At 43.9% G+C, this 23,619-nt stretch overlaps 1 protein-coding gene across 4 annotated transcripts in view; it reads left to right on the top strand.

The window, feature by feature from the left end:
- Positions 1 to 23,619, top strand: part of emb (exportin-1 emb) — a 64,852-nt gene that overhangs the window by 6,481 nt on the left and 34,752 nt on the right. For all 4 annotated transcript variants that reach the window (XM_084583693.1, XM_084583691.1, XM_084583694.1 and 1 more), the window contains exons 5-14: positions 930 to 1,045; positions 2,421 to 2,535; positions 6,698 to 6,817; positions 7,708 to 7,836; positions 8,472 to 8,630; positions 8,742 to 8,963; positions 12,498 to 12,636; positions 13,242 to 13,345; positions 15,478 to 15,712; positions 20,770 to 21,035. In XM_084583693.1, the coding sequence (XP_084439819.1) occupies positions 930 to 1,045; positions 2,421 to 2,535; positions 6,698 to 6,817; positions 7,708 to 7,836; positions 8,472 to 8,630; positions 8,742 to 8,963; positions 12,498 to 12,636; positions 13,242 to 13,345; positions 15,478 to 15,712; positions 20,770 to 21,035 (1,605 nt within the window). The remainder of the gene's footprint in view (positions 1 to 929; positions 1,046 to 2,420; positions 2,536 to 6,697; positions 6,818 to 7,707; positions 7,837 to 8,471; positions 8,631 to 8,741; positions 8,964 to 12,497; positions 12,637 to 13,241; positions 13,346 to 15,477; positions 15,713 to 20,769; positions 21,036 to 23,619) is intronic.

The raw sequence follows: 23,619 nt of genomic DNA, 5'->3' as shown, positions 1-23,619 counted from the left end.
AGCTCGATTGCCGCTTGCTTCTGTACACGAGATCACTTTCTCTTTTTTTTTTCTTTTTTTTTACTCGGAGTGGTAATGAACTTGGTGCGTCTTTGTAACTGATGCTTCCATGTTGGCTCAGGTCATGGTCGAAACCTTTCCGACAGGACATGCAAGATTCATGAGGTCTGTCTGTATTTGCAATTGGGGTAGGTGATATGGCAATACTGTCGGTGGACGAGCAACAAATGCCAGTCATTTTGGGATGCGTGTGACAGTCCATTGCTTCTGCCATAGTTTATTCTTTCTACTACTCGATTATAACGTGCAGGTTAGATTAGGTTCTTCGGAATAAAAAAGGTCTATTAGAGTAGAAGATGTGGTGATTGGCACGTCACCATCACTTCCCGATTTCCTTGCTGATGCAATGCAAGTGTAAACTCATAAGTTAGTTTATAGTAAAGGTGCCAGTGTGCCTTCCTATCGTTTCTGTTTACGATTTCTGTGGGAGCAGGAGGAAAAAATTTTATTTCTGAAGAATAGTCTTTGCTGTGCAGTTGTCATCTCGAAAGCAGGCAATCATTGTGCAGTATATCATCACATAAACTTTAATTGAGGCAAAATTATTATTATTATTTTTTTTTTCAGCTCCCTGGGGGGTCATTTGTTTTACCTTATATACCGAGAGGAAAGTGATAAAGGTGTCATTCTTTTTTATTCGTGGATGTGCACAGTAGGGCGCCTGATTGAAAGCTAGCCGGTAGTCTTCCCCATTATTACAAATGATTCACAGAGTGATCTGTGAGTGTGCGCTAAGAATGTTTTGTGCGAGTTGGTTAGTGCAGTATTTTGGGGATTTTCCAGTGAGACTGCATGTTTTCTTGAACCGAAATGGTGGAGCATCATTTTTCCTCCTCTCTCTCTCTCTCTCTCTCGCAATACCATTGCAGATCCTGAAGCGTGAATGGCCCAAGAATTGGCCCTCTTTCATCAGTGACATTGTCGGGGCCAGCAAGACCAATGAGACCCTCTGCCAGAACAACATGATCATCCTCAAGCTACTCAGGTCAGGTGGCTACCGCCTTATTTGCAACGCCTTTCCAGTGTACACTGTGTATATTTTGCGAACCTAAGCAATTAATAAGGTTTTCTTTTCTTTTTTTTTTTTTTTTAGGCAGATTCCCAATGAACTGCTTTTGCTTTGAGTAATTTCCTTTCAAATATTTAAAGTGGCAAAGAACCTCAGCGATACGAATCTCGCAGGGTTGCAAAGGCATGCGTGCAGAACTGTTCACAGACTAGATTTATTTATTTACGGTCACATGGCCGCAACTCGCCACTCGCAGCGCGGACTCCGCGGAATGATGTTTAGAATGTCCGAAATTCTGTGCATTCTGCTCAATGCATTCCAGCTGGGGAATTTTACGAATTCATATCGTCCCATATTCATATCAACCGCATTTGTGTCTCTGATATTGTTGTGTTTTGCTGATTCTGCCACTTGACCTTGCCTCGCACTAAGAATGGTTGAATGCCATAATTGGGAGTAATCAGAACCTTGCTTGCTTTCCTCGCTTTGGGACATCAAACCCCATTAACCAAGCCAAATTGAAACCACTGGTAGAAAGCGTTCCCAGAAGCGTTATTTGCCCGTGACAAGTAACAGTGCAGTACTGACTACAGCGCATTCAGGTCTTTGCTTATTTTGAAATATATAGTGGGGACAGGCTATTGATGGCCCGAAGATAGCACCAAAGAAAAAAGAAAGAGCAACTTTTGAAAATGACATCTTGGAAGTCTAAAGCCCATCTACGTACCAGCTAATTTACTTCATAAAGTGCAAGCGAGCAGAATAAATCCCATCTTATTTTTCTCGTTTTCTCAAAACACAAATTTTTGAGTTTGCTTGTTTACAAGAAGGATATATGTGCATTAAGAAAAGATAAAGGATGCTCCTGAGTGATGTAACTATGCAGTGGTGGGAACAGATTTTTTGTTTTCTTTACTTCAATTAAATAGCTCGTAAATCACTTTTCCCTACATCAAAATTTAACAGGTTGTAAAATGACTAAATGGCCTTAATCAAAAACGTAGTTCCTACATTGTATTCCTTGTATTGTATACTGTCTAGCAACACGTTCATAATAGCTTTCCGATTAGTGGTTTTTCCTCTATTGTTTCTGTAAGCAAATTAGTGAATATGTCAAATATTTTGCAGTGTAATTGAAATATATCAAGTAAACGACTGCATGATTAAAATCAGCATTAAAAAAACTCAGTAAGACTGCATTTTCATTTCATTAATTAATTTAAAACTAAACGAAAATGTTCCAAGAGCCCTGTCCCCTCTTAATTACCTATTCTTGCTGATGCCTAATTTTCTCAACTGAAGAGCAAGGCCTTTTTCTCTCTCTCTCATTGGTTTCCTGTGTGTGTTGCAGTGAGGAAGTGTTTGACTTCTCGAGCGGCCAGATGACACAGGCCAAGGCGAAGCACCTCAAGGACACCATGTGCAACGAATTCTCGCACATCTTCCAGCTGTGCCAGTTTGTCATGGTCAGTTTGAACATCAGTAATTCGAATTTTTGCATAATTAGACCTGCATTACTTGGTACGGCCGAGGAGTCTGTGTGTATAAAAGTTCGTTCATTCGAATGCCAGTCGGTTCTGCCAAGGTTTATGCAACCTATGGAGTCTGGGATCTACGTGGCAAACGCAGCAGTGTCCGGGCTCTCACTTTTCGAATGTGACACTACAATACAGTGGAGCCCACTTATAACAATATTGAGAAAACCTGAAAATCTGATCGTTATAACCGATTATCGTTATATCTGGACCGGCGAAGAAAAAAAACGAAAAAAAAAACAACGCACACCCACATATTTTCCCATGCATGTAGGCATGCCTACTTACTCAGCGATGAGTAAATCAGGTTGAACAACGCTACTCATCGTAAAGAGCAGTACACACTTCATTACAGTATACATCAATATCCATAAAATAACTTAACCATACTTAATTGGTTGGTTGGTTCACAGGAAGGGAAAGGCGCAGTATATGTCACACTAGTTTTCTGTGGACACCTCAACTGCACCTTAAGGGGAGATGCGGATCGAAAAACGCGGGGGTTTTCGAAAATGACTGATTTTTTGTTTTTACTTGTTTTGTCAAGTTTAGTATCTCTACTTTCATGAAAATAAAAATCAAAGCTGCGTTTAAACAGGAAATGGGCTGAAATTACGTTTAAAGAGCACACGGTCAGCATAGCGCAGCGCAGTTGATCGCCGTTGCGGATCACGTGAGATCAGCCAAGCCGCATTCTCCTAATCACTACAGTTGCCTGGCATCGAAAACGTAAGCAATAATGAAAGAAAGCATGCCTACGTCGTATTTTTCGATCGCTGCAACTGGTTTTTAAATCACGTGGTACGAATCAAGCATCGCCATTGGCCACTGCGTGCGCATGTGGCGAAGCCCACTCCATGCTACGTCAAGGTGCGTTTCCGAGTAACGATCGTTCGGCAACTTTATCTTCGTCATGGATGAAGCCCAATCGAATCAGCGCAGTCATCAAGGAGTGAAATACCGTTCTGTTCCCAAATATAGAGGACGTTGGCGAAAATCGAAAGCGAAGGCTCGTCCAGTGACAACTCGACCTGTGGCAGTTAGGCCTAGTGGAACAGATGCTGATCCCTCCAGCGTTTCAGATGCCTCCGAGGAATTTGAAGCGGCGTTAGATTGTGTGAGTGTCTCGGAAAAAAAGATTGGGCATTTCTAAGGTGAGAAAATAGCCTGCGATGAGGCGTCATCTGTCGTTACTGCCTTGGCAGCGCTGAAAGTTCTTGTGGGCTGCGCGATTTGCCCAAGCCAGCGTTCAGGACTTCCCGTGTCCGGGAACCGGCCGCAAAGCGTAGACTCGCTTCGTTCCTGGAACTACTCTGTGAGAACTCTGCCTGCCCACAATGTGTGCTTTCCACAACATACTGATTGCGGCGAGTTGCGGCGTGCAGGGATGCGAGCAAGGATGCGAGCCGAGGTTGACAGCGGTAGCTCGGATGAAAGCTTCGCCGTCAGCGTCAAAGCTGCTGTGGCGGCCTGTTTTATAGGAATTGGATATGAGCAACTAGTGCGATTTTCCTCAGTTATAGGACTCCACAAGCCAATGCATCATAGCTTGGCACATCCAGAGAAATAACAATGCAGAAACAAATGTCCTTGAAGCTGACTGTAAACTCAAATCACCACACACTGAAAAAAAAAAAGCACATGTCGGAGTCCACTCGCAAGGGTCATGAGGGAGCGACATATGCTGCAGGAAGTTTCTAGTGCCAGTGGCTGCTTTATGGACAATTTTCTTTTTTTGTTGCAAAGTTTGATAGGAATTGAAGCTCTCTTTTTTTAAATAAACATGCAATTTTAACTTCAAATGCGTTTTTCTCAAAATGCAATTTTGGACAATTTTCAGCGTTTGCCTTTCTTGTTTTTGGTACTTCTGATGCTCATATCTGAATGAAATTTTGAACACATTTTCTATGAGGTATGAGGAGTGCCGTTATCTCTTTCAAGAATAAATACTGATCAAATATTTACAGAAAAAAAAAAAAATACCACATGGTGGTGTCTTGAAAATGTAGACTTGCCAGGTTCAAACCTTTCACCTCATGAGCATACTTTATATGTACCTTATTATTAGTTTTTGGCACTCTACAGTTTATATGGATCAAAATGAGCCATCAACGATGTGTGTTTATGGAAGTTTAGTATGACAAAGAGTGTATATATTACACGCTGTCACTGAACAGAACAAAAACTATGCAACTTACATTAAAACTAATTGCAGATTTGAAATCAGCATAAAAATCTGAATTATTAACCAAAGTTTCATTGCTCTAAGTCAAATATTAAAGAAAAAGTGCCTTCGAGTAGCATCTCCCCGTAAGGGAGGGGAGGAAGGTGGGAGAGAAAATGGATAGAGAGAAAGGGGTGCCGTAGTGGAGGGCTCCAGAGTAAGTTCGACCACCTGGGGATCTTTAACGTGCACTGACATTGCACAGCACACGGACGCCTCTTCGTTTCGCCTCCATCGAAACGCCGCGGTCGCGTTCGAACCCGGGTACTCCGGCACAGTAGTTGGGCGTCTTACCACTGCACCTTAAAGAAGTCGGAAATTCGCGCTCGCTTGAGCAGCAGCTGAAGCTTGACAATCGCTGTGAGCATCGCTTCCAGTAGCGTGTACTACGCTGGCGGCAGTCCTTTTTGCATTATCGAAACTGATTAGCGACTGGATGAACTGAAGGACATCCCCAGCCTTGATGACCGTTAAAATCGTAGAGCGCAAATGTTTGTATTTTTTCACGGGGCTTCCAACCTTGAAACCCTGGCCCAAATCCCGATGAATCTGCTGTTTCATCTCGTGAGCTATTGCACCGTCCGTCACTGGTCGCCGCCATCTTCCACGGACGCAGAATCGGCGATGGCGATGCCGAAATGGCCGAAGCAGCACCCGTTGCGCGGCTGCGATTGCGATAATGATAGTGCTCATTTTCTTCCGATTTCGCCGCATATGTCGAGTTTTCACGTCATTGTCTTCTTAATATTTTATCTTTTATTGAATATTCAGTCAAATTTTCGTGGTAAACACCTACCGGGCTGCGATAAAGTTATCGTTGTATCCGATGTACCGCTGATAATCAATCATTATATCTGGTTTATTTTTACATAGGGCAATGGGAAAAATAATAAATCTCAAGAATTTGATTATTAGAAGCGATATATCGCTATATCGGGTATCGTTATAAGTGGACTGCACTGTAGTCCGTAGCCCATTTCCAGAGGTTAACGATGGCGGGCAGACTGAGAGCGCGAACATGGGATCGTGAAATGGTTCCTCACTTCTGTAACTTTGAGTAAGGTGGTTTCTCCTACATTTCATTCTCGTTTCGGTTTTCGCTACGGATTGTCTTTCCGAGTCATCACGTGAAAATTTTATGTACCGAAAAGTCTCGGGTCTAATGAAAAGTCATGGACGTTTCACAGTTTCGTTATAACAATTTTAACAAATTTTTGATAACGGAGTTCTTAAAAACTTGGGCACAATGATTAGTCATAAATTAATGAATATTTCAAAATTGACTTATCATAGGTAAATGTCAACTGTATTTGTGTTCGGCACCCAAAGACACATTAGGTGTGCCGTTTTCATCCATGTACAGTAAAAGTTGCCAAAATTAGTTTAAACTGCAAGGTCTCCCTTTAGACAAATGGTGACTCCAGCTATAACTTAGTCTCGGGTTTAGCTAATTGATGCGCATATGATGCGATTTGTGGCCATATCTGGGATTTCATAGATGGGCCAGTAGTGACTATCTCGCAAGTGGGTCGAAGCCTACTTTCGGTTTCAATTTCTCAGTTTTTGCTCTATTAAGATGCTTCTACTTGATATTTTAAAGAACTTTTTTATATTCTTTATGCTTGAAAGAGACGACTTTAGAGAGCGCGATGAGATCATTAACTCAAGATGTTGAAAATCCCCCAGAATGTTTTTTTTTTTTCCTTTAATGTAATTTAATGTAATCGGCGCAATCTCTTCTGTCAGCTCAGTCTGGTGTTATATCTTAAATTTATAGCATGAAAGGGGGAACTGGGTGCGTTGGCACTTTAGTGGAGTAACACCGAGGAAAGGACATTTCTTCCCCTTTGACTCTGTTCACTGTTTCAGGAAAACTCCCAGAATGCTCTCCTCGTGCATGCCACACTGGAGACGCTCCTCCGGTTCCTTAACTGGATTCCGCTGGGCTACATCTTTGAGACGAAGCTCATCAGCACACTCATCTACAAGGTGAGAGGGCAGAGCAGGGCATTGGTCAAAGAGCAGGGCCAGAAATAAAGCGTGACAGAAACTGGCGTGCTCACTCAGAGTCACAAGTAGGAGGTGGGGATCAGTGTTGATATCCCTCAGTTACTCCTTTCTTGCATGGGTCACTTGCTAGGCTAGGTTGGTACTCTTATGTGCATCAAAATATTGGCAGTCAGTATGTTTTTAGGGGGATGAGTCAGAGCTGAAGTCATCTCTGACTCGTCCCGCAGAAATCGAGGGAGCCTCGCGTCCTCCTCCATTTGGTGCATATTGTGTCGGCTCTGACGCGTGTGTGGTGCAGGTAATGCAGCCGTAGACACCTACCTTATGGGTTCATAGCTGGGTACTGCGTTTGTGCCCGCTGCACTCACACACAGACCATCTCCAGGATATGCACGGGGATGGACGCGTATGGACGTATATAGTGCATGCGCTTAGGTAGTGTCTATGGTGCCAGAATTTTATTTGCTTGCACTCCTCAGTCTTATCTTGGAAGAGGTGCATTAAACCAAAGCCACATGAAGCAAGCATTCCATAAACATTATATGTGTGAGACAGATACTTCGAGATTTATAATTGCAAACATTAAGATCAAATTGAATATAGAATACTTGACTGTTCAGCGAATATTTCATATTATCGAATACCCACGCAGGCCTGCGGAACGCATGGTTTACAGCGAGCTGCATTTTGAGGTGGGATTGGGCCCTCAGCAGTGATTTTCTCCCTTTGTTGGTCTGACGGAATAAATGTAGACTATAAAAGAAGGCTGATTAGTGGGGTCTTGTCACCGAAACTTGTGCCTTCCCGTAGCTGCTGTCTTTGCCATTTGGCTTTTCTTTCCATACTAACCTCTTGTCCTGTGCCTGCAGTTCCTGAACGTTCCGCTGTTCCGAAATGTGACGCTGAAGTGCTTGACTGAGATCAGCGGTGTCAACGCGTCGCACTATGACGAGATGTTTGTTCTACTCTTCACCCAGACCATGGCACAACTGGAGCAGGTGAGCTGTTGCTGCAAGCAACTTCTCTTGCAATGGTAGCCCGGTGTGGCAACTTTTGGCTGGTCTGAAGTTGCGACATTGTCGTGTCTCCTAGGTCGGTTATTGCTTATTTGGCCATTCATTGTCCTCGTTCTCAGCTGCATGACGTGTGTGGTGTCTTTGCCTGTGGGAGTGCTTAGTGCTGTTGCCTTGACTCACAGCAACCTTGGAATGTGAAGAAATGGATCTAACTCTGCATGGAGACAGGAGAGGGCTCCTCATCCCAAACTCCCAGAGCCCCTTTACATGGAGGATAAGTTTTGGCGGTGAAGCAATCGCGTTAACTGTGAGGTTGCTAGGGCAGCTGCAGAGCTGCTAATTTTTTTCTCCATCTAAGCTGGTGAACAGTAGACCTTACCTTTGGGACCTTTCACTTTTGTTATTGATGTTTGCATAACTTTTCCTGCTACAAGGTGTGCAGTGTGTGCGTCTTCGATGGTTGACATTTTGTCCGACCATCTGTGAAGCGAACCTGTTGCTAAAGCAGCACCTGAACAACCCTGGGCTCCCCCTTTGCAGCATTACATTGGGAGGTGCTCAGTCACGGGAGAGGGGTTTGGGAGTCGTCGCGTAAACGTTCCCGCTGTTTTGAACAGATGTTGCCGCCCACGACCATCATCAAGGACGCCTATGCCAACGGCCAGGACGACGAGCAGAAGTTCATTCAGAACCTGAGCCTGTTCCTGTGCACCTACCTCAAGGAGCACGGGGCGCTCATCGAGAAGCGGGCCGACCTTTTGGAGGTGCTGCATGCGGTATGTGCTGGTCCACATATCCAAATGCTTCATGGAGCCTAGTTAGGGTAACCGCTTGCATTAGGGGATTCGCGTGGAGCTGAGGCGCAGCGCCCTGTCCTGTTCCTGCAGGCCCTGCATTACTTGTTGCTCATCTCGGAGGTGGAGGAGGTAGAGATCTTCAAGATCTGCCTCGAGTACTGGAACGCCCTGGCCTCAGACCTCTATCGGGAGATCCCCTACAGCCTGGGCACGGGCGCCCCCCTGTACGTGGGCGGTGGCGAGCCGGCCAGACGCAGCCCTAGTTCGCCCCAGTCGGCACGTCGGCTCTTGTACGGACCCGTCCTCACCAAGGTATGCTACGGCTGGCCACCATATGCTTGCTCCTGGCCTCTAATTACGAGCTTATGTTCATTTTGGTTTGCCCACTATGTCCACTTCGGTTTGTCCGCTATGTCCACTTTGGTTTGTGCCCATTGACCAGGCCCTCAGGTGCAGGAGTGATAGCTCCACGACAGTAGCTGGCCTACCTTACCTATTCTTCAAGCTTACCCGAAGGGAACTTGGTTAACTGTAGTGTAAAAATGAACGTTGCTTGACTTGTCATGATTTGTACAATAGCCGACCGATTTTTCGGACTCCAGTAATTCGGACTTCATTCAGGAACCGTAACGCGCACCATAGGAACATGTACATTTTCACGACCGATATTTTGGACCCTTGGTGCCCAAAAGTTCTATTATTCGTACCAAATTTGCCACCAGCAATTCTGTGAAGTTCGTTTCTGGGCCGAAGGTTTTTATTTTATTTTATTTCTCTTCTTTCTTTTTTTTTTTATTTTTTCGGCATGAAATAGATGCGAGCGGACATTGTTGTCGCAAACAACCTGGTTTTGAGCGGCCGGGAAAACTTCAGCGAAGCAAGTCATTTGGGCGGACTAACTTAATTGGCTCTTTATATAACGTTGCCGAAGGAGACAACGACAATAGGGGAGAAAACCTGGGCTAGGGGGCACTGCGCCGTTCTGTGCGTCAGCGCCCTCCTTGGAAACCCCGTCAAAACCTCCGCGCATAGAAAAGCATGCTGTCGTCTGCTTCGCGCTGCTTTCCAGCACGTGTTTGCGCGCGCATGCTCGGTTCTTTCTCTCCTCCTCCGGCCGCGTTCTGGCCACAGTCGCGCTCCAACAAACGGGGCAAAAAAAAAAAAAAGAACTGGAATGAAAAAGTGACACTCGTGTTGAAAGGGTAACGGGATGGTTGTCTGCTTTTTTGTTTTTTTTAGGTATCTCGTACCGCTCGTATCTCGCACCTCTGTTTGTAACTGGCGGTGCCGCAGCAGCCATCGCGGAACCAGGTCGGCCTCAACAAACAGATATATGTCGTTAATGCCATCACTTGGCGTTTATGAAGGAAAAACACATACGTCAATCTTTCTATCCTCATATGCGATCCTGCTTCGAGAGCTCAAAACTGCGCATTCGCTAGAGGAGATAACTGAAGGAATTGCACAGCGTAGCTGTGGAATTAGGAATACAAAGGTTTACTTGGAGAGATGCCCCCGCCTGCATGGAAGGTCGTCAGGCATTTTCTTGCTCTTCGTCTCGTGGAGAGAGGAAACTGCCGCAAAAAATGGCATGCCGCGGCTTCTCGTCAATGACCCGGGTCGTTAAGAAACCCGGCTCTCATCATTAAAGGCAGATAGGTAATTGATTTCGAATGACAGCGCCGCAGCAGCAAACTCGCCCTGACCACTGTCAGCAGGAATCAAAGGGTAAGGCGGCATGCTTTGTGCCTTTGTAGGAAACTCGTCCTAAACACGCCGAAAACAGGCCCCACGGCGCCGGTAGCATCGTCTAAAACGTCTGTCCCCAAACATTTGAATAGGCCCCTTTTAAGTGCGCAGTCACAAATAGAAAGGAAGCTCCCCAACCAGCGCCCGGAGCACTCGTCGCTGTGTGCACGCGTATCAGTTCTCAACAAGAAGGCTCGACCCTTCATTCTCTGAACAACATGGACAGAGACATCAAGAGGTGCCGCCTCAAGTCCTTCAAAATACCTGTGGCTTGCCTCTGCCTTCGAGTAGTGAATTCGCGTTCATGTTTTTTTTTTTAATGTCTGAGCCTGCCACCAAGCCTTCTTTGAAAACAATGTCCGCGGCGATCAATTAATAATAATTTCTCACTTTGGAAAGCACCGATAAAAAACGTTGCTCCAGCCAGCCTCTATGTCAGCCGGGGCACAGAAAAAAGCGAAAATAAGAAACTCCACTGGCAATGAGCGCCGGCTTAGAGTGCGCAGACGCACGACCATCCCCCCTCGTCCTCACTCTCCTTCTCCCACTCCGCGTGCACGTGCGGCTGCCTGTAGCACGCACTCCCGAGCGAGCGGGCTGCGCTCTGTGCGCAGCGCGGGCGCGGATGTGTGTAGGTTTTGTAGTTCCTTTCCGCTCTGCTAGAAACCGAGCGCTGGCGTCGCTGAGAAAACTCCAGCTTTGTTTCCCTATAAGGGAAGGCTTGGCCTCGTCATTGCGGTAGTCTAGTGCGGGCAGTTGGACGAAGCAGGAGTCCCGTTTGCCGCGGCGCGCTCCAAGGCCACCGCCCGTGAATAAAATCGAAAGGGAGGGCAGGGCAGTGCATTCACGTGGGCTCTCGTCCTCATTTTTTTTTTTTCTTTCTGTGATCTCCATCTTGTGGTGTCTGCTACCGTCGTTAACTCGTTAACTATGAAAACGGGAACTGAATGTTATTGCTTTGTGCAGCGGGCGCGTGCATTCGTTCGCGGCGAGCATGACCTGTGCGCTGTCGTGAAGGGGCATGCACAGGACCAAAGCATGACTGGCCGAGATATTCTAACTGGAGAGCACTAGTGGTTATACAGCTTAGCACGATCCACTTCTGCGAGGCATCACTGTGCTTGTGGTGACCGCCTTGAGCGAGTTGCATGCTTCCCCGCGGCGCATATGCCAGCTGCCTCGGCACCGCTCAGCACACCTGCACTGGCGGCCGGGCCCGCCGTATCAGAGTGCGTGTGTATGGGTAGCGCACTGAAGCCGACCACAGTAACGGATCGCACCATTATCGACATATAAATGAAACATGGCTAGTTGCGATGTTCGTAATGTGTAAAGATTTTTCGCAGAAAAGGGATCTTTTTTTAAGTTCAGGGGTTTTTCGGACTGTTCGATTATTCGGACCATTCCCTGGTCCCACCGAGTTCCGAAAAAACGGTCAGCGGCTGTATTGAGTAGGCCTGTGCTGTTATTTGAAATTTCACATTCTGCTCAAGTATGTTTATCTGGTTTATATTTGAGTCAAGAAGTTGATACTCCAGCATTTTCGAAGGGTCAGCGGTAATTGAACACCGCGCTTGCTCATGTAAATGTGACTGTTGTTAGATGATGTTGGGGAAAGCAGTACAAAGGGCGGGCTCTTTGCACTCAAGTTCCGATGTTGTGGGAAATTCCCGAGAGGGCTTTGCAGCGTGATCGCACGTGGGGACTTCAAGACGGCTGTGTAAAGTCACAACACGACACTTTCGTCTGGCATTCCTTCCTCTTCTTAGAGGTATTTACTACACCTCTCATTTTTTTCTAATAGCTAGCTTGCATAATTCGCATTGGGGCTAACTGCACTGACGGTTGCAACAACTATACAGTGTATTAAAAAAAGGGAGACAACATTTGCATATTTATCATGTTCTGAATATTTTTTGTCATAGTCATATTCAAAGCAAAAAATGTCGGTATTTGCATGTCTCAAGCTATTCACTTGAACGCACAAACCGTGCTGATAGAAGCAGACGTTAGTAAAGCTACATTTTTCGACCAGTTGAGCTGGTAAAAATGACTGGACAGTGTCTTCATGGTTTTCTGTCTTGCCTCGTGCTGCAGTTGCGGTACATCATGATTGGTCGGATGGCAAAACCCGAGGAGGTGATTGTCGTCGAGAACGAGCAGGGCGAAGTGGTGCGGGAGTTCATGAAGGACACGGACGCCATCCAGCTGTACAAGAACATGAGAGAGACCTTGGGTCAGTGCACCCTCCGTTCTTGTCTTCGTCTTTTTTTTTTTTTCTCTTTCTCTCTCTTCAAGCTCTCAATTTTGCACTGTATAATCTGAAGTGGGTCAGTAGTGTAAAAACTGACCTGCAAGGTCAGGAAAGATGCATATCTTAAGTGGGGAGACTGCTCCTGGAGAAAACCTTCTTTGTTCTTTCACCAAATATAACCAAAATGCATACCGTTGACTAAATTCTTTTTGTGCTGATTAAAAAATGTGATTGCTTTTATGATAGATCTATTAGTTCCCAACATACATCTAATTAACCACCTGTCATTAATAGGAACAATGGTAAAAAAAGTACATCATAAAGGTTCACAAACGGCACCTCATTACGTTCTAAAAAGAAAAGGGAATGCTACGTCAAACAGTTTATCCGTCATAATAAGTTATTTTAAAAGCTATTGAATCTTAAAACTAGGCATAAGTGAACAGTCAATAGTTTCAAATAGGTATTTAAGGGGAGACACTGCTGCAGGGGAAAATACTAGACTGTAGAAACTTTTCTTGATAAAAACAAAACAAACTTAGAAGTCTGCGATTGGCCGTCTCTGGGTGCTTTTTCACACCTTGCAGTGTACCTCACGCACTTGGATTACCTCGACACGGAACGGATCATGACGGAGAAGCTGCACTTCCAGGTCAATGGCACGGAGTGGTCTTGGAAGAACCTCAACACTGTATGTTTCTCTCTCTTTTGTTTTTGGCTTTTTTTCTAATGCAGAATGCGTATTCTGAATTGGGCTGCCTTTGTGGAGGTGGGCATAAATCGAAAAATCACCAGAAAATACCTTTCTTTTTTTCTTCTTTTTTTTTTTTCTCGAAACCAGCAACTAGCTACCTGTCTCACAAGATTCTTGCCTTAGAGATTGATAGCAGAAGTTGATGCTAAAATGGCCTCTTTTTTTTTTATCGGTTATCTTGCTCCCGTTTGAAAGAGTGTCTTTCTGTTCTGAAATTTTTCCTTCACTGCTTTTTCCTTTTGCCCTTTGGCTTCCGAGATCCCAGAAAAGAGCAAAAGAAAAAAAAAGTTGAATTCCTAACACTGTTGGCTGTTGTGCACTTGCAAAAGCAGGGTGGCATCCATAATGAGAAAAGTGTTTGGTAACGCCTGGCCTAATGCTCAGTGGCCATTCATGGGGCAAGTTCTGCATGAAAAGGAAAGAAAAAAATTCATACCTGCCAACCCTCCTGTGTTGCTCGGGAGAATGCCGAATTTTTCTCTCCAGTTGTACAAGCACTGCCCTGTTGTCAAAAAATTGCCTCTGCGCATGCGAAAATAGTTTTTGTCTGAAATCCCGCGTGGAACCCTCACAGTCGCATCATAGTCGCCAGCATTACCATCAGTGACTTCACTAGTGCCATCGGGTAGGCAGCCAATGAAGCCAAGTCTAGCCAATTTGATTGTGCTGCTCTAAAATAAAGTGCTTTTACTACTACTACTATGTACCGGCTTTCTAGAAGGCTTCGCAGTGGCCTCAAACAACGCTGTCGAAAGGGCCCTCAAACAATGAAAGTTGATATCATGCAATCGTGACATGGAAGAAAAGTGGTTGCACATTTGAAGTCGGCATGTGAGGAAATTTTAATTTCTGTTTTAGATTGAACCGAATGCGAGAAAAAATTCAGGGGGCACTTTAGCTCACTAAAGTGCTTCAAAGCGGGAGCCGTAATTAGAGACTGGTGCCGTTCGACAGTAAGATATAGTTACTGGCAACCCAGAGCCCCAATTTCGTAAGCGTAAACTTTCATTAATTGCCTATAACCAAGTGTAATTAGCACAAGCACACTAATTAGCTAATTCGTATATTGTACTTCAGTCAATTACCGGTAGAAGGCATACTTATCAGTAAACCTTAGTTCCTGTTTAGCAAGTGCAAACTTGCACCAATTGCCAAATTAGCTAATTAGTGTAATTGACTATCACTTCGCTCAATTGCAAGTACGTCTTCGCTTGTCCACATTTAGGAAACTAATTAATTAATAATTAGCCCAGTTAGGTATATTAGGTTGATTTGTTAACTAAACTCAGTCCCACTTATTTGGAGCATCACTATAATTTGTTGGTTGCATAATAATTGCACTATAATAATTGGTTGCATGGATGCTAGCCATAGTACAGTTGGCCCCGTTTAAAATTCGCGCACTGTGACGTCACAACCATTTCAACCAATTGAAAAGCATGACATTTCTGTCGACAACTCTTGCTTACAATGATGAGGGATTAAACACTTCCACCTTAAAATTGCTCTCAGTCCAGGGGCGAGGGGGTGAAGGGTGGCTATTCCTGGCCCTACGGGGCTGGGACGGTAGGTCAATGCCGCTTATACAAATACAAATACAAATAATTTTATTTAGCATCAACACTGATTATACAGTACTCGTGATGCTGCAGGGTGCTAGCAAAAAGCCTGCGATGGCTTGACAAAGGCTAGCACCCCGCTTACAGTGCAATACAGCAGCGGACAAAACACAACAAAACAAGAAAAAGCCCTTATAAACATAACGACGGCTTTATATATTACAGAGTACATTTAGAGGATAAGACTAATATAAGGCTGCTAGCCAGCCACTGCTTAAGTGGTGGACGATGGCTGTTGCGGCGCGCGTCTTTCTCTCCTTCTTCTTTTTCTTTTTCTCTACTTTCTCTCTTCTGTCCGCACGAGGCAGCGGAGGTGGCTCAGCTACAGAGCCAGTAGCAGGCCCGTGCATTTTCTTTTCCTTCTTCCTACAACCACAACAACAACTCTAAGACTCCTGCCTCTCCCCCCCTCCTTCCCCCTTCCACTCTTAACCAAATGTGCGTGCGCAGCTGTGCTGGGCGATCGGGTCCATCAGTGGGGCGATGCACGAGGAGGACGAGAAGCGGTTCCTGGTGACTGTCATCAAGGACCTGCTGGGCCTGTGCGAGCAGAAGCGCGGCAAGGACAACAAGGCCATCATCGCCTCCAACATCATGTATGTGGTGGGCCAGTACCCACGCTTCTTGCGCGCCCACTGGAAGTTCCTCAAGACGGTTGTCAACAAGCTCTTCGAGTTCATGCATGGTGAGTCCCCCTATAGTTCCCCTCTTCAAGAGGGAATTGTCATGTTGCCGGGGCTTCAAATTTAATTACTTTAAGCAATGCTGTAATGGAGGCTAGTTGGTTTTCCATCATCTTGTAGGCACGCTGAACTTTAACTTGAGGCAATTCACTAACACAATTCACGTACCAGTCTTGTCTTGTGTTAGTGAATTGTCTCGAGTTAAATTTCAGCGCGCCTACAAGATGTTAGTTACTTTAGTCGATCGGGCATATACCGAACACAGAAGGGAAGATCGAATCTGTTAGGTATGTGGATAATTTAATGCATTAAACACTCTAGCGGATAAGCTTATCTGTAACAGTGTTGCAGTTGTTGTTGTAACGAGCCAAGGAGTCAAGAGAATTTTTCAGAAGTAGAGTAAGAAGATCGCCAAGCTCAGCGCCGCTTACGGCTCTTCTTGCTCTGCTTCTGAGAAATTCTTTTTAGTTTGTGAGAAAAATTATGTTTTGTAACTGCACACATATAAATACAAGCTTCACTCAAATTCTTTGTCCAAGTATATCGCAAAAACGTTTAAACAGCTGCACCCAAATTTCACATTAGGGAGTATCGTAATCGGGTTTAGAAATCTTTTTATTTTTTGGCCTCATGGGTGATCGAAAGACAGTGATAACCAGGTAATTAATGAGAATCATTAAGCGAGCGAGATAAGTCATACCACTGTTACGTACAGGTTACCACTAAGTTATGATGATGAGATAAGATGGATATGACTGGTAGGGAAACGATGATATGAATTCATCAGATTAGTGTTGCTGATAAGATGGTGATAGTTATGTGAACATGTCTAGACAAAAAGTTATCGGAGAGTTTACAACCTCGTAGCTACGTGCAGTAAACAAAAAAATATCTCGGAGGGGGGGGGGGGGGGGGGGGCAGAGCTAACTCGTGATGGAACTAGGTACGAAGCTTGCAGTGCTTTCCAAGTATATTACAGAAATGTCCCTACGACAGTGCCGTAATGCATAAAAAGTGAATGTAAGTATGTATATGGCTTGATTCTGTATTGTAGAACTGATAGTGTTTCCCTAAAGTATAATTGAAATTCGCGCACAGAACAGGACATCGCATGAGCATTTATGTGGTGTTTACAGGACTTTCAATTACGCTGATCAACAGCCAACTAGTCCAATTTCAAGCCTTGATGTTTCCCTGAAGTGTTTGCTTTTAAAGGGGGAAAAGGGTATTATTGGTATTTTTTAAAATTATGGACCGAATTTAATTAACTGCCCACTCTTGCTCATTTTTTCCCTGATGCTAAATACGGCTGAGCCCAGCTGCGTTGAAATCAAAGGGTATCGCAGTTTTATATGTAAAATGTTCGATGGATTCGTAGTTTTCCTTTCCTATACTTCTACAGATGACTCCTCGGGCGGAGTAGCTTGTTCAGTATAGCTGGCGGCTCAGAATTGTCTGAGTTAGAGTTATCGGGGTTCGGCTTTGTGCAGTTATTCTGCAAGATAATGAAAATTCTCGCCATTTTTGCAGAAGCAATAGAAAAAGAAATTGCTTATCAGATTTGTTTTGAGCGCTTGGATAGATATTGCTACAGGTAAGGAAATTGAGCTAAAAGTAAAGGCTTAACACAAGCCGAGGAACAAACATGAGAGAAGACTGGAATATTTTAGAGGGGAGTTAAAAGATCTACTCCAAGCATTTGCACCTCCCTTGTACTTTCACCTTCACTGTGCAAAAATATAACTGTAGCTCTAGCTACGATAGGTGCAGTGAAATCTCTTCAGCGTACAGTAGAAAACACTATTTTGAGAAAATTACAAACAAAACTGAATTTAGTTAATGGAAACAAGACACAGGCCTGCGTTAAGACTTCTTGCTCTCATGTGACCCTTTTTAGGACCGTATCAACCGGCTTGATCTTGGAAGACACTCGATGAAGCTGCGTAGTTCTGTCTAGCTTTTGGCGTATTTTTCAGATAAAGCGGTGAATTGATGGGACACTGGAAAACTGCAGTGCTGCTTTTCTAATCACAAGCATTTCTGTTCGGTGTCCACTGTGTTGTTCTTTGAGGGCTTCAGGCATCCCAGATATTTATGAACAAGTGTTACTCAAATGGCAGTGTTCGTACAGCAGGTATTAAGATTCAAGAAAATAAGCTGCCGAGCTCGAAATCTCTAAAATGCTGAGCTGCTAAATTGAGAAGACAATTTTGTCAACCCAGGTGACCTGCTCGGTGTAACATTGCACATTTAGCATCCCTTATAATGCCAGCAGCTCATCTTGGCTCCTGTTTTCTCTTATTTTTCTTTTTTTTTTCTTTTTTCACTAAAATCGGCCAGGGATAGTTGTACCAGCAGAATTGCGTCGTGTTAAGCAAGCTAGTCATTTAGCAAGCTATTTTTGAGAGTCTGATGCCTACCGTTTTTTTGAAACGTTGAACCTGTAGAATGTGTGTTCTCATGTGTGCTTGACACTTGTGTGGCTGAGCAGGTTCTCCAGTCGTCCCGCAGGTGATCTTAGTGTGCATTCCAGCAACACCTGTGATTAATGAGGCTTACTTGACAGTGATTGAGTGGTGTCTTCTTTTCTGCCTTGTCGGCTAACGGTACTGGAGCTGGCCAAGTTGGCGGTTTACATCGTTTGCCAAGGCCTGTCCGTGTTGCATTCTTGCCTCTAGAACCAGTTGACAGGGCGCTGTATGCACCTAGTTGTGTAGTTTATTAGTCTGCTGTGATCTTCGACAGTTCCAGAGACTGTTTACATTGTTGCGGTGACTGCAAGGTAGTGTGTGTTAGGGCATGTTGTGTGACAGTTGTGATCTGGCTTGGGGCTTCTTTACCTGAAACACTCATGTTAGTTTGTGTATCTGATCTCTTGTAATGTGTCACACGTGCTGGTGGGTAATTCGGGCAGCTGTTCTGTGTTCCGTGTTTAGATATGGAAGTTTTTTTTTTTTTTAGTGGTGACATGTTAAACCTTACCTTTTATTTGTTTCATCAACAAATAATTGCTGACAGTAACTTTTTATAGTACCCATCATGCCTGTTGCATCCTGTTAATGGTTGAATTTGGTGCTCAGCAGACTTTTATTTTTTACTTTTTTTCTTGTGAAATGTTTGTTTCTTTGAACTTTCGGACTGTGTGGATGTGACGGACTGGTTGCGTATGGTTGGTTGGTGTTTGGACATTTGTGCGTAGTTGTAAGTTGTGAATGTTCTTTGTGGTTGCTTCCAATCTGTACTGCCCCCTTTTTTTCTTTCTCCATGCTGTTTGCATCAAGGCTGTGAATGAGTGTGACTGCTGTGCGTGAATGTCTTGAGTGATTGAACATTTGAATGATTGAGGTACAATAAAGAGAGAAGATATCTGTATTCTGCATTTTGTCTTCTTTTGTAGCCTTGCAACGAGGCTCATTTCACTATGGTGACACAGTGAAAAAAAATTTCAATGTTATCTGAAGGTTTATTTTTTTTTTTATTTTTTATTTTTATTTTTTTTTTTTTTTTTTACAACAGCTTATATGGATAACATTGTGCAGGGGTTTACACCAGTTGTAGTACTTCTTCTTTCCATGATATGAAGCTTTTTCTTTTTTTTTTTTTTACTTGCCAAGCTTCGTTCAAGGTAACATGAAATCTATTTTCTGGATGCCTAATAAGGCAAATTATACATACAATTAAAAAATATATATGTGTAGAAAATTTTCGGAAAAATGGGCACAGGTAAACCAAGTGCTAGGTCAAACAAATTAAGACAATAGCACCTTTATAAGATTTTTTAAACTTTTCATGTAGCCGATGCTGCAGAGTGTGCAGGTTTAGTCACTAAATATGAGGTGCATGTGTTGTAGCAGAATTTCATGTGGCAGTCATTGGATAACGTGGCTTGTGTTAAGCATTGGGCAAGTTTTAGTAATGGCGTCTGACTCGAGCTTGTTTTCTAACTGTGCATAAACAGCGTCATTCAATTCCCAGTAAGTATTTGCCCACTGAGCCAGTGAATGTTGATTCATGAAAATTGGCAATCAATCGTGCACCCTTGCTCAAAGTTATTGTCTGCTTGAATATAGTTTGATAACATTAATTTCTTGGGAAGGTAATCCAACAGCTGTTAAAGGCAGGTAGTTTTGAATGCAATTTATTAATGAAATTATGGCGTTTCACTTTTAGTGTCGTAGCCTTATGCTAAATATGAAGGTAGCATTTTCTGAAAGTATATTGCGTTGCTATGCAAAGCATACCATGCCTAAAGGGTAGAAAACATTTAATCACTCTTCAGAATCATTATATTGAATCAAGCAAGAACGGGTCTGGATTTTGTTTGAATTAGTTCCATTTATGAGGATAACTATTTTCTCTCATGCGAGCACTCATGAGCAAGAGAAAGCTATTTATTTAGTTGATGTTCATTGATTAATGTCCTTTTGGCTATGCACTTGTCTGCAATTTATTATTTTATCTTTAAATACAAGATTATATTTTAGTTCACGTATTCTTGTTAGCGGTTTTTCGGCATGGAGTTTGCGGGGATTTGTTAATGCACATGGACATTTTGCAGGCTAGATGATTTGTTGCACAATCTCAAAGAATATGGCCTTAAAGGTATTCGTGTATATTGGGGAACAGGGTGTAGTTATTCTAATGGCTGCCTAACTATTGTAATACAAACTTCACTACTAACACAACCTCTGAATCGGAGATGCAAAGATTATTCGGTTGAATAAGAGTAATGCATAGAGGTACCTTACAGGAATCATCGCAGTTTTGCCAAGCTGTTGAGAAGTTTACTTGTGTGACATAGCAGTCATTATGAGGTTCTAAGGCCTAGGTAGGGGCTAAGTATGCACACCATTTTATCTATCCAGACAGGATGTTCTTGAAATTGTGTGTCTGCTGCCTCTTTATTACGCCTCTTTATTACGCTCGTGCCTCTTTATTACGCTCGCATTTTAAGTCTTCCTAGGAAGGGAAGTCGGGTAAGCTTACTATCGGACATTGTGGCTAATGCTCAGTCTTCACTGCTGCTGTGTGCCCCGTTCTCTCCCCCTGTTGCTTGCAGAGACGCATGAGGGCGTCCAGGACATGGCCTGTGACACGTTCATCAAGATAGCGCAGAAGTGCCGCCGCCACTTCGTCCAGGTGCAGGTGGGCGAGGCGGTGCCCTTCATTGAGGAGATCCTGGCCAACATGAGCACCATCATCTACGACCTGCAGCCACAGCAGGTTCACACCTTCTGCGAGGCCGTTGGCTACATGATCTCTGCGCAGGCTGATCAGGCCCAGCAGGAACGGCTCGTCGACCGCTACATGCTCCTTCCCAACCAGGTAACTGGGCTGTGATTATTCGTTAGCATCCACCTATACACAGGTGTTGCTAGCTTGCTACCTACCTGTACAACTTAGCTTCACCACGTTACACCATTAATTTGCATTCCAGAGGTGTAACAGCTGCACCAATTGTGACATTTTACAGCTGCATATTTCTGCGCCACGCTGCGCCATAAGCCCCTACTGGCCGCAAAAGTTTGCCATATTCGGGGACAACTTTCTGAGGCCGTGATATGACCAGTCGTGTTTCAGACACTGCAGCGTGCATTACTGGCCTTTTATTTTTACTCTGAGATGGCATCACGCCGTTCTAGCGACTTACTCATATTATTCTCTCTTGCATCCACATGCTGAACCGTTACGGTTTGAGGATCTTTCACTGCATGGGTCACGGTCTGTGTGATGAAGCATCCCTATAATACGAAGGGGCCTTTTGTAATGAGGCATCGCTGTACTGCATCACAATGTGAAAAGGGCCGTGGGGGTACTTGTGATTTTGGAGCAACACTTCAGCACAGTGTTTTAAGCGCCGCATGCTTCTAATGGATGTCTAGATTTTTTTATGCGGTCCCTGGAAGTTTTCGTATCTTTATTTTGTTGGGCCATTCATGTGCTGCAGAGTTGTTTTTATGCAGTCTTGTCAATAGACTCGTTTTCTCGTCGTCTGATGGAAGGTGCATCAGTTGTGGCTTCTGTTTGTGGTGATATAGCTCGAGGTGGTACATGTGAATTTTCTTTTCTTTTTGGAGAGGGGGGGAGTGCGTTTTAGCAAATTGGGAAACATGCAGCAGCCTTAGGCTTTGAATTCTATAGCGCCGCAGTGGAGCCCAAGACTACCAAAATTAATATTTATGGATGCTGGAACATAGAAATACTATAAAGTCTGCTCCGTGCACGAAATGTGTAACCTAATATCCTGAGCCCACCTCCCCTTCATCAAAATATCAAGTCAAAACCATGGGAATCAGCGCCAGTCCATAGAAATCATAAATCACGGGCCGAAGACTATCTCGCTTGACGACTCACTTTATTATCTGGTTTCGGCGTTTTGCCTTTCGCTTTTTGGCCTCTTTTTAACTGCGCTCGTTTTTGCACTTTAAGGCTGATTGCAGTCACGGCATTGCAGTCATGGCTTCGAATTGCGCTCTTCTGGAGCTACTCTCGCACGACATAAGCTGTGGATTTCGCAGGCAGTGAAACATTGTTTTACGAGTCTTGCGAGCAAGATAAGATCTCGGAATTGAAATTATAAAACCGCACTAGATTGAAAAATAAAATAAGAAATGAAATGCAAGTTTTGTAGCCTTCTGTATTTCCTTTCTCTGGACTCCAAAGTTTGAAAAATTAACCTTCTCAGTTTTATGGCCCGCATTCTTTTCTTTTTTAGTGTAATAAATACCATGCCTTGCGGTACAAAATGCTTATTTACAAAAATAGGTGAATGCTGGATTCACAAAGGAAATATGCCAAGCACTGCTGATATGGCCCTTGCTAGATTTCCTTTAAATCGCATTCATACGGGCTAATCCCTTTTTTTTTTTTTTTTTTAAGTGAAAGTAAGGTTTCTTGCCTGTTTAGCGACTCCAAAATTTGAATTCGTACTGCACAATACAGTTCTTTTTTCCTGTGGGCTGCTCCAAATATAGATTTTAATGCTCCGAAAATTGCTGCGAATCCCGTTTCAGCTGTTTTCGATTATAAATTATTCCGCAACCGGAGGTAAATAACATGAGGTGATTCATTATTACAAAAGATAAGACATGAACTCAAAACAGAAGTGTCTATAGTTCTTTAATGAATGATTAAAGGATTAACTTGACACCTTCCTCTCCAGGGGCCTGATTCACATGAGCCCTTTTCTGATTTATTCTCCTAACACTTCCCGTAAGGGAGTATGAATGGAGTATTTTAAGATAATAGTGTCCTTTACTTCTGTTACCCCCTTGTAAAGAAAAACTGAAGTGTAGTGCATACATTTAATTTTTTAAGGGGGGACACGGGTCTTTCGGACCAAACAATTGCGAAAAAATTACTTTTTAGATAATGTGATTTGCAAAATCAGTAGCTCTTTATCTACCTATCTGCTAAGTTTTTCATCTCTAGGGTCGATATTTTAGTCACAGTGCCAATTTATATAATCGATGTTGCCCAAATTTGGGCTGAAAACGACCCCCAAAACAACCATTTTCCGCGAGGCGTAGCTCCCATTTTGTGCGCGGCACCGTAGCCATCTTGGTCTCATTCGAAAGAGCCGCCTTTCGTCTTCAAATTGCCGCCTCTACTGTTTACAGTCGTCCATTGGTCGCATAAAAAAATAGCAAAAAAGAAAACGTGGCTTGTGCAATGCCATTGGCTTTCGGGGTGCACGTGACGATAAGGCGTCACCGCACTGGTGGAGCTGGCTGACAGCGTCTGCTCGGTGCGCCAGAGCCGCGGGGAGATGGCGGAGACGTGACGCCGGCCGCGCTTGGTTCCGAACCGCGAGGTGCGTTCACGGCAAGAATTTGTGAAAAAAGTGAAAAGAATAGTTGAATAATTATCTCAAGTGATGCCCTGCCCTGGCTGTACACGCTCAGGCCGA

Source organism: Amblyomma maculatum, chromosome 11 (assembly GCF_055883805.1).
Source record: "Amblyomma maculatum isolate TAMU_Amacu chromosome 11, ASM5588380v1, whole genome shotgun sequence".
In the NCBI taxonomy this organism is placed as follows: domain Eukaryota; kingdom Metazoa; phylum Arthropoda; class Arachnida; order Ixodida; family Ixodidae; genus Amblyomma; species Amblyomma maculatum.
This window is presented reverse-complemented; position numbering and strand designations above follow the sequence as displayed.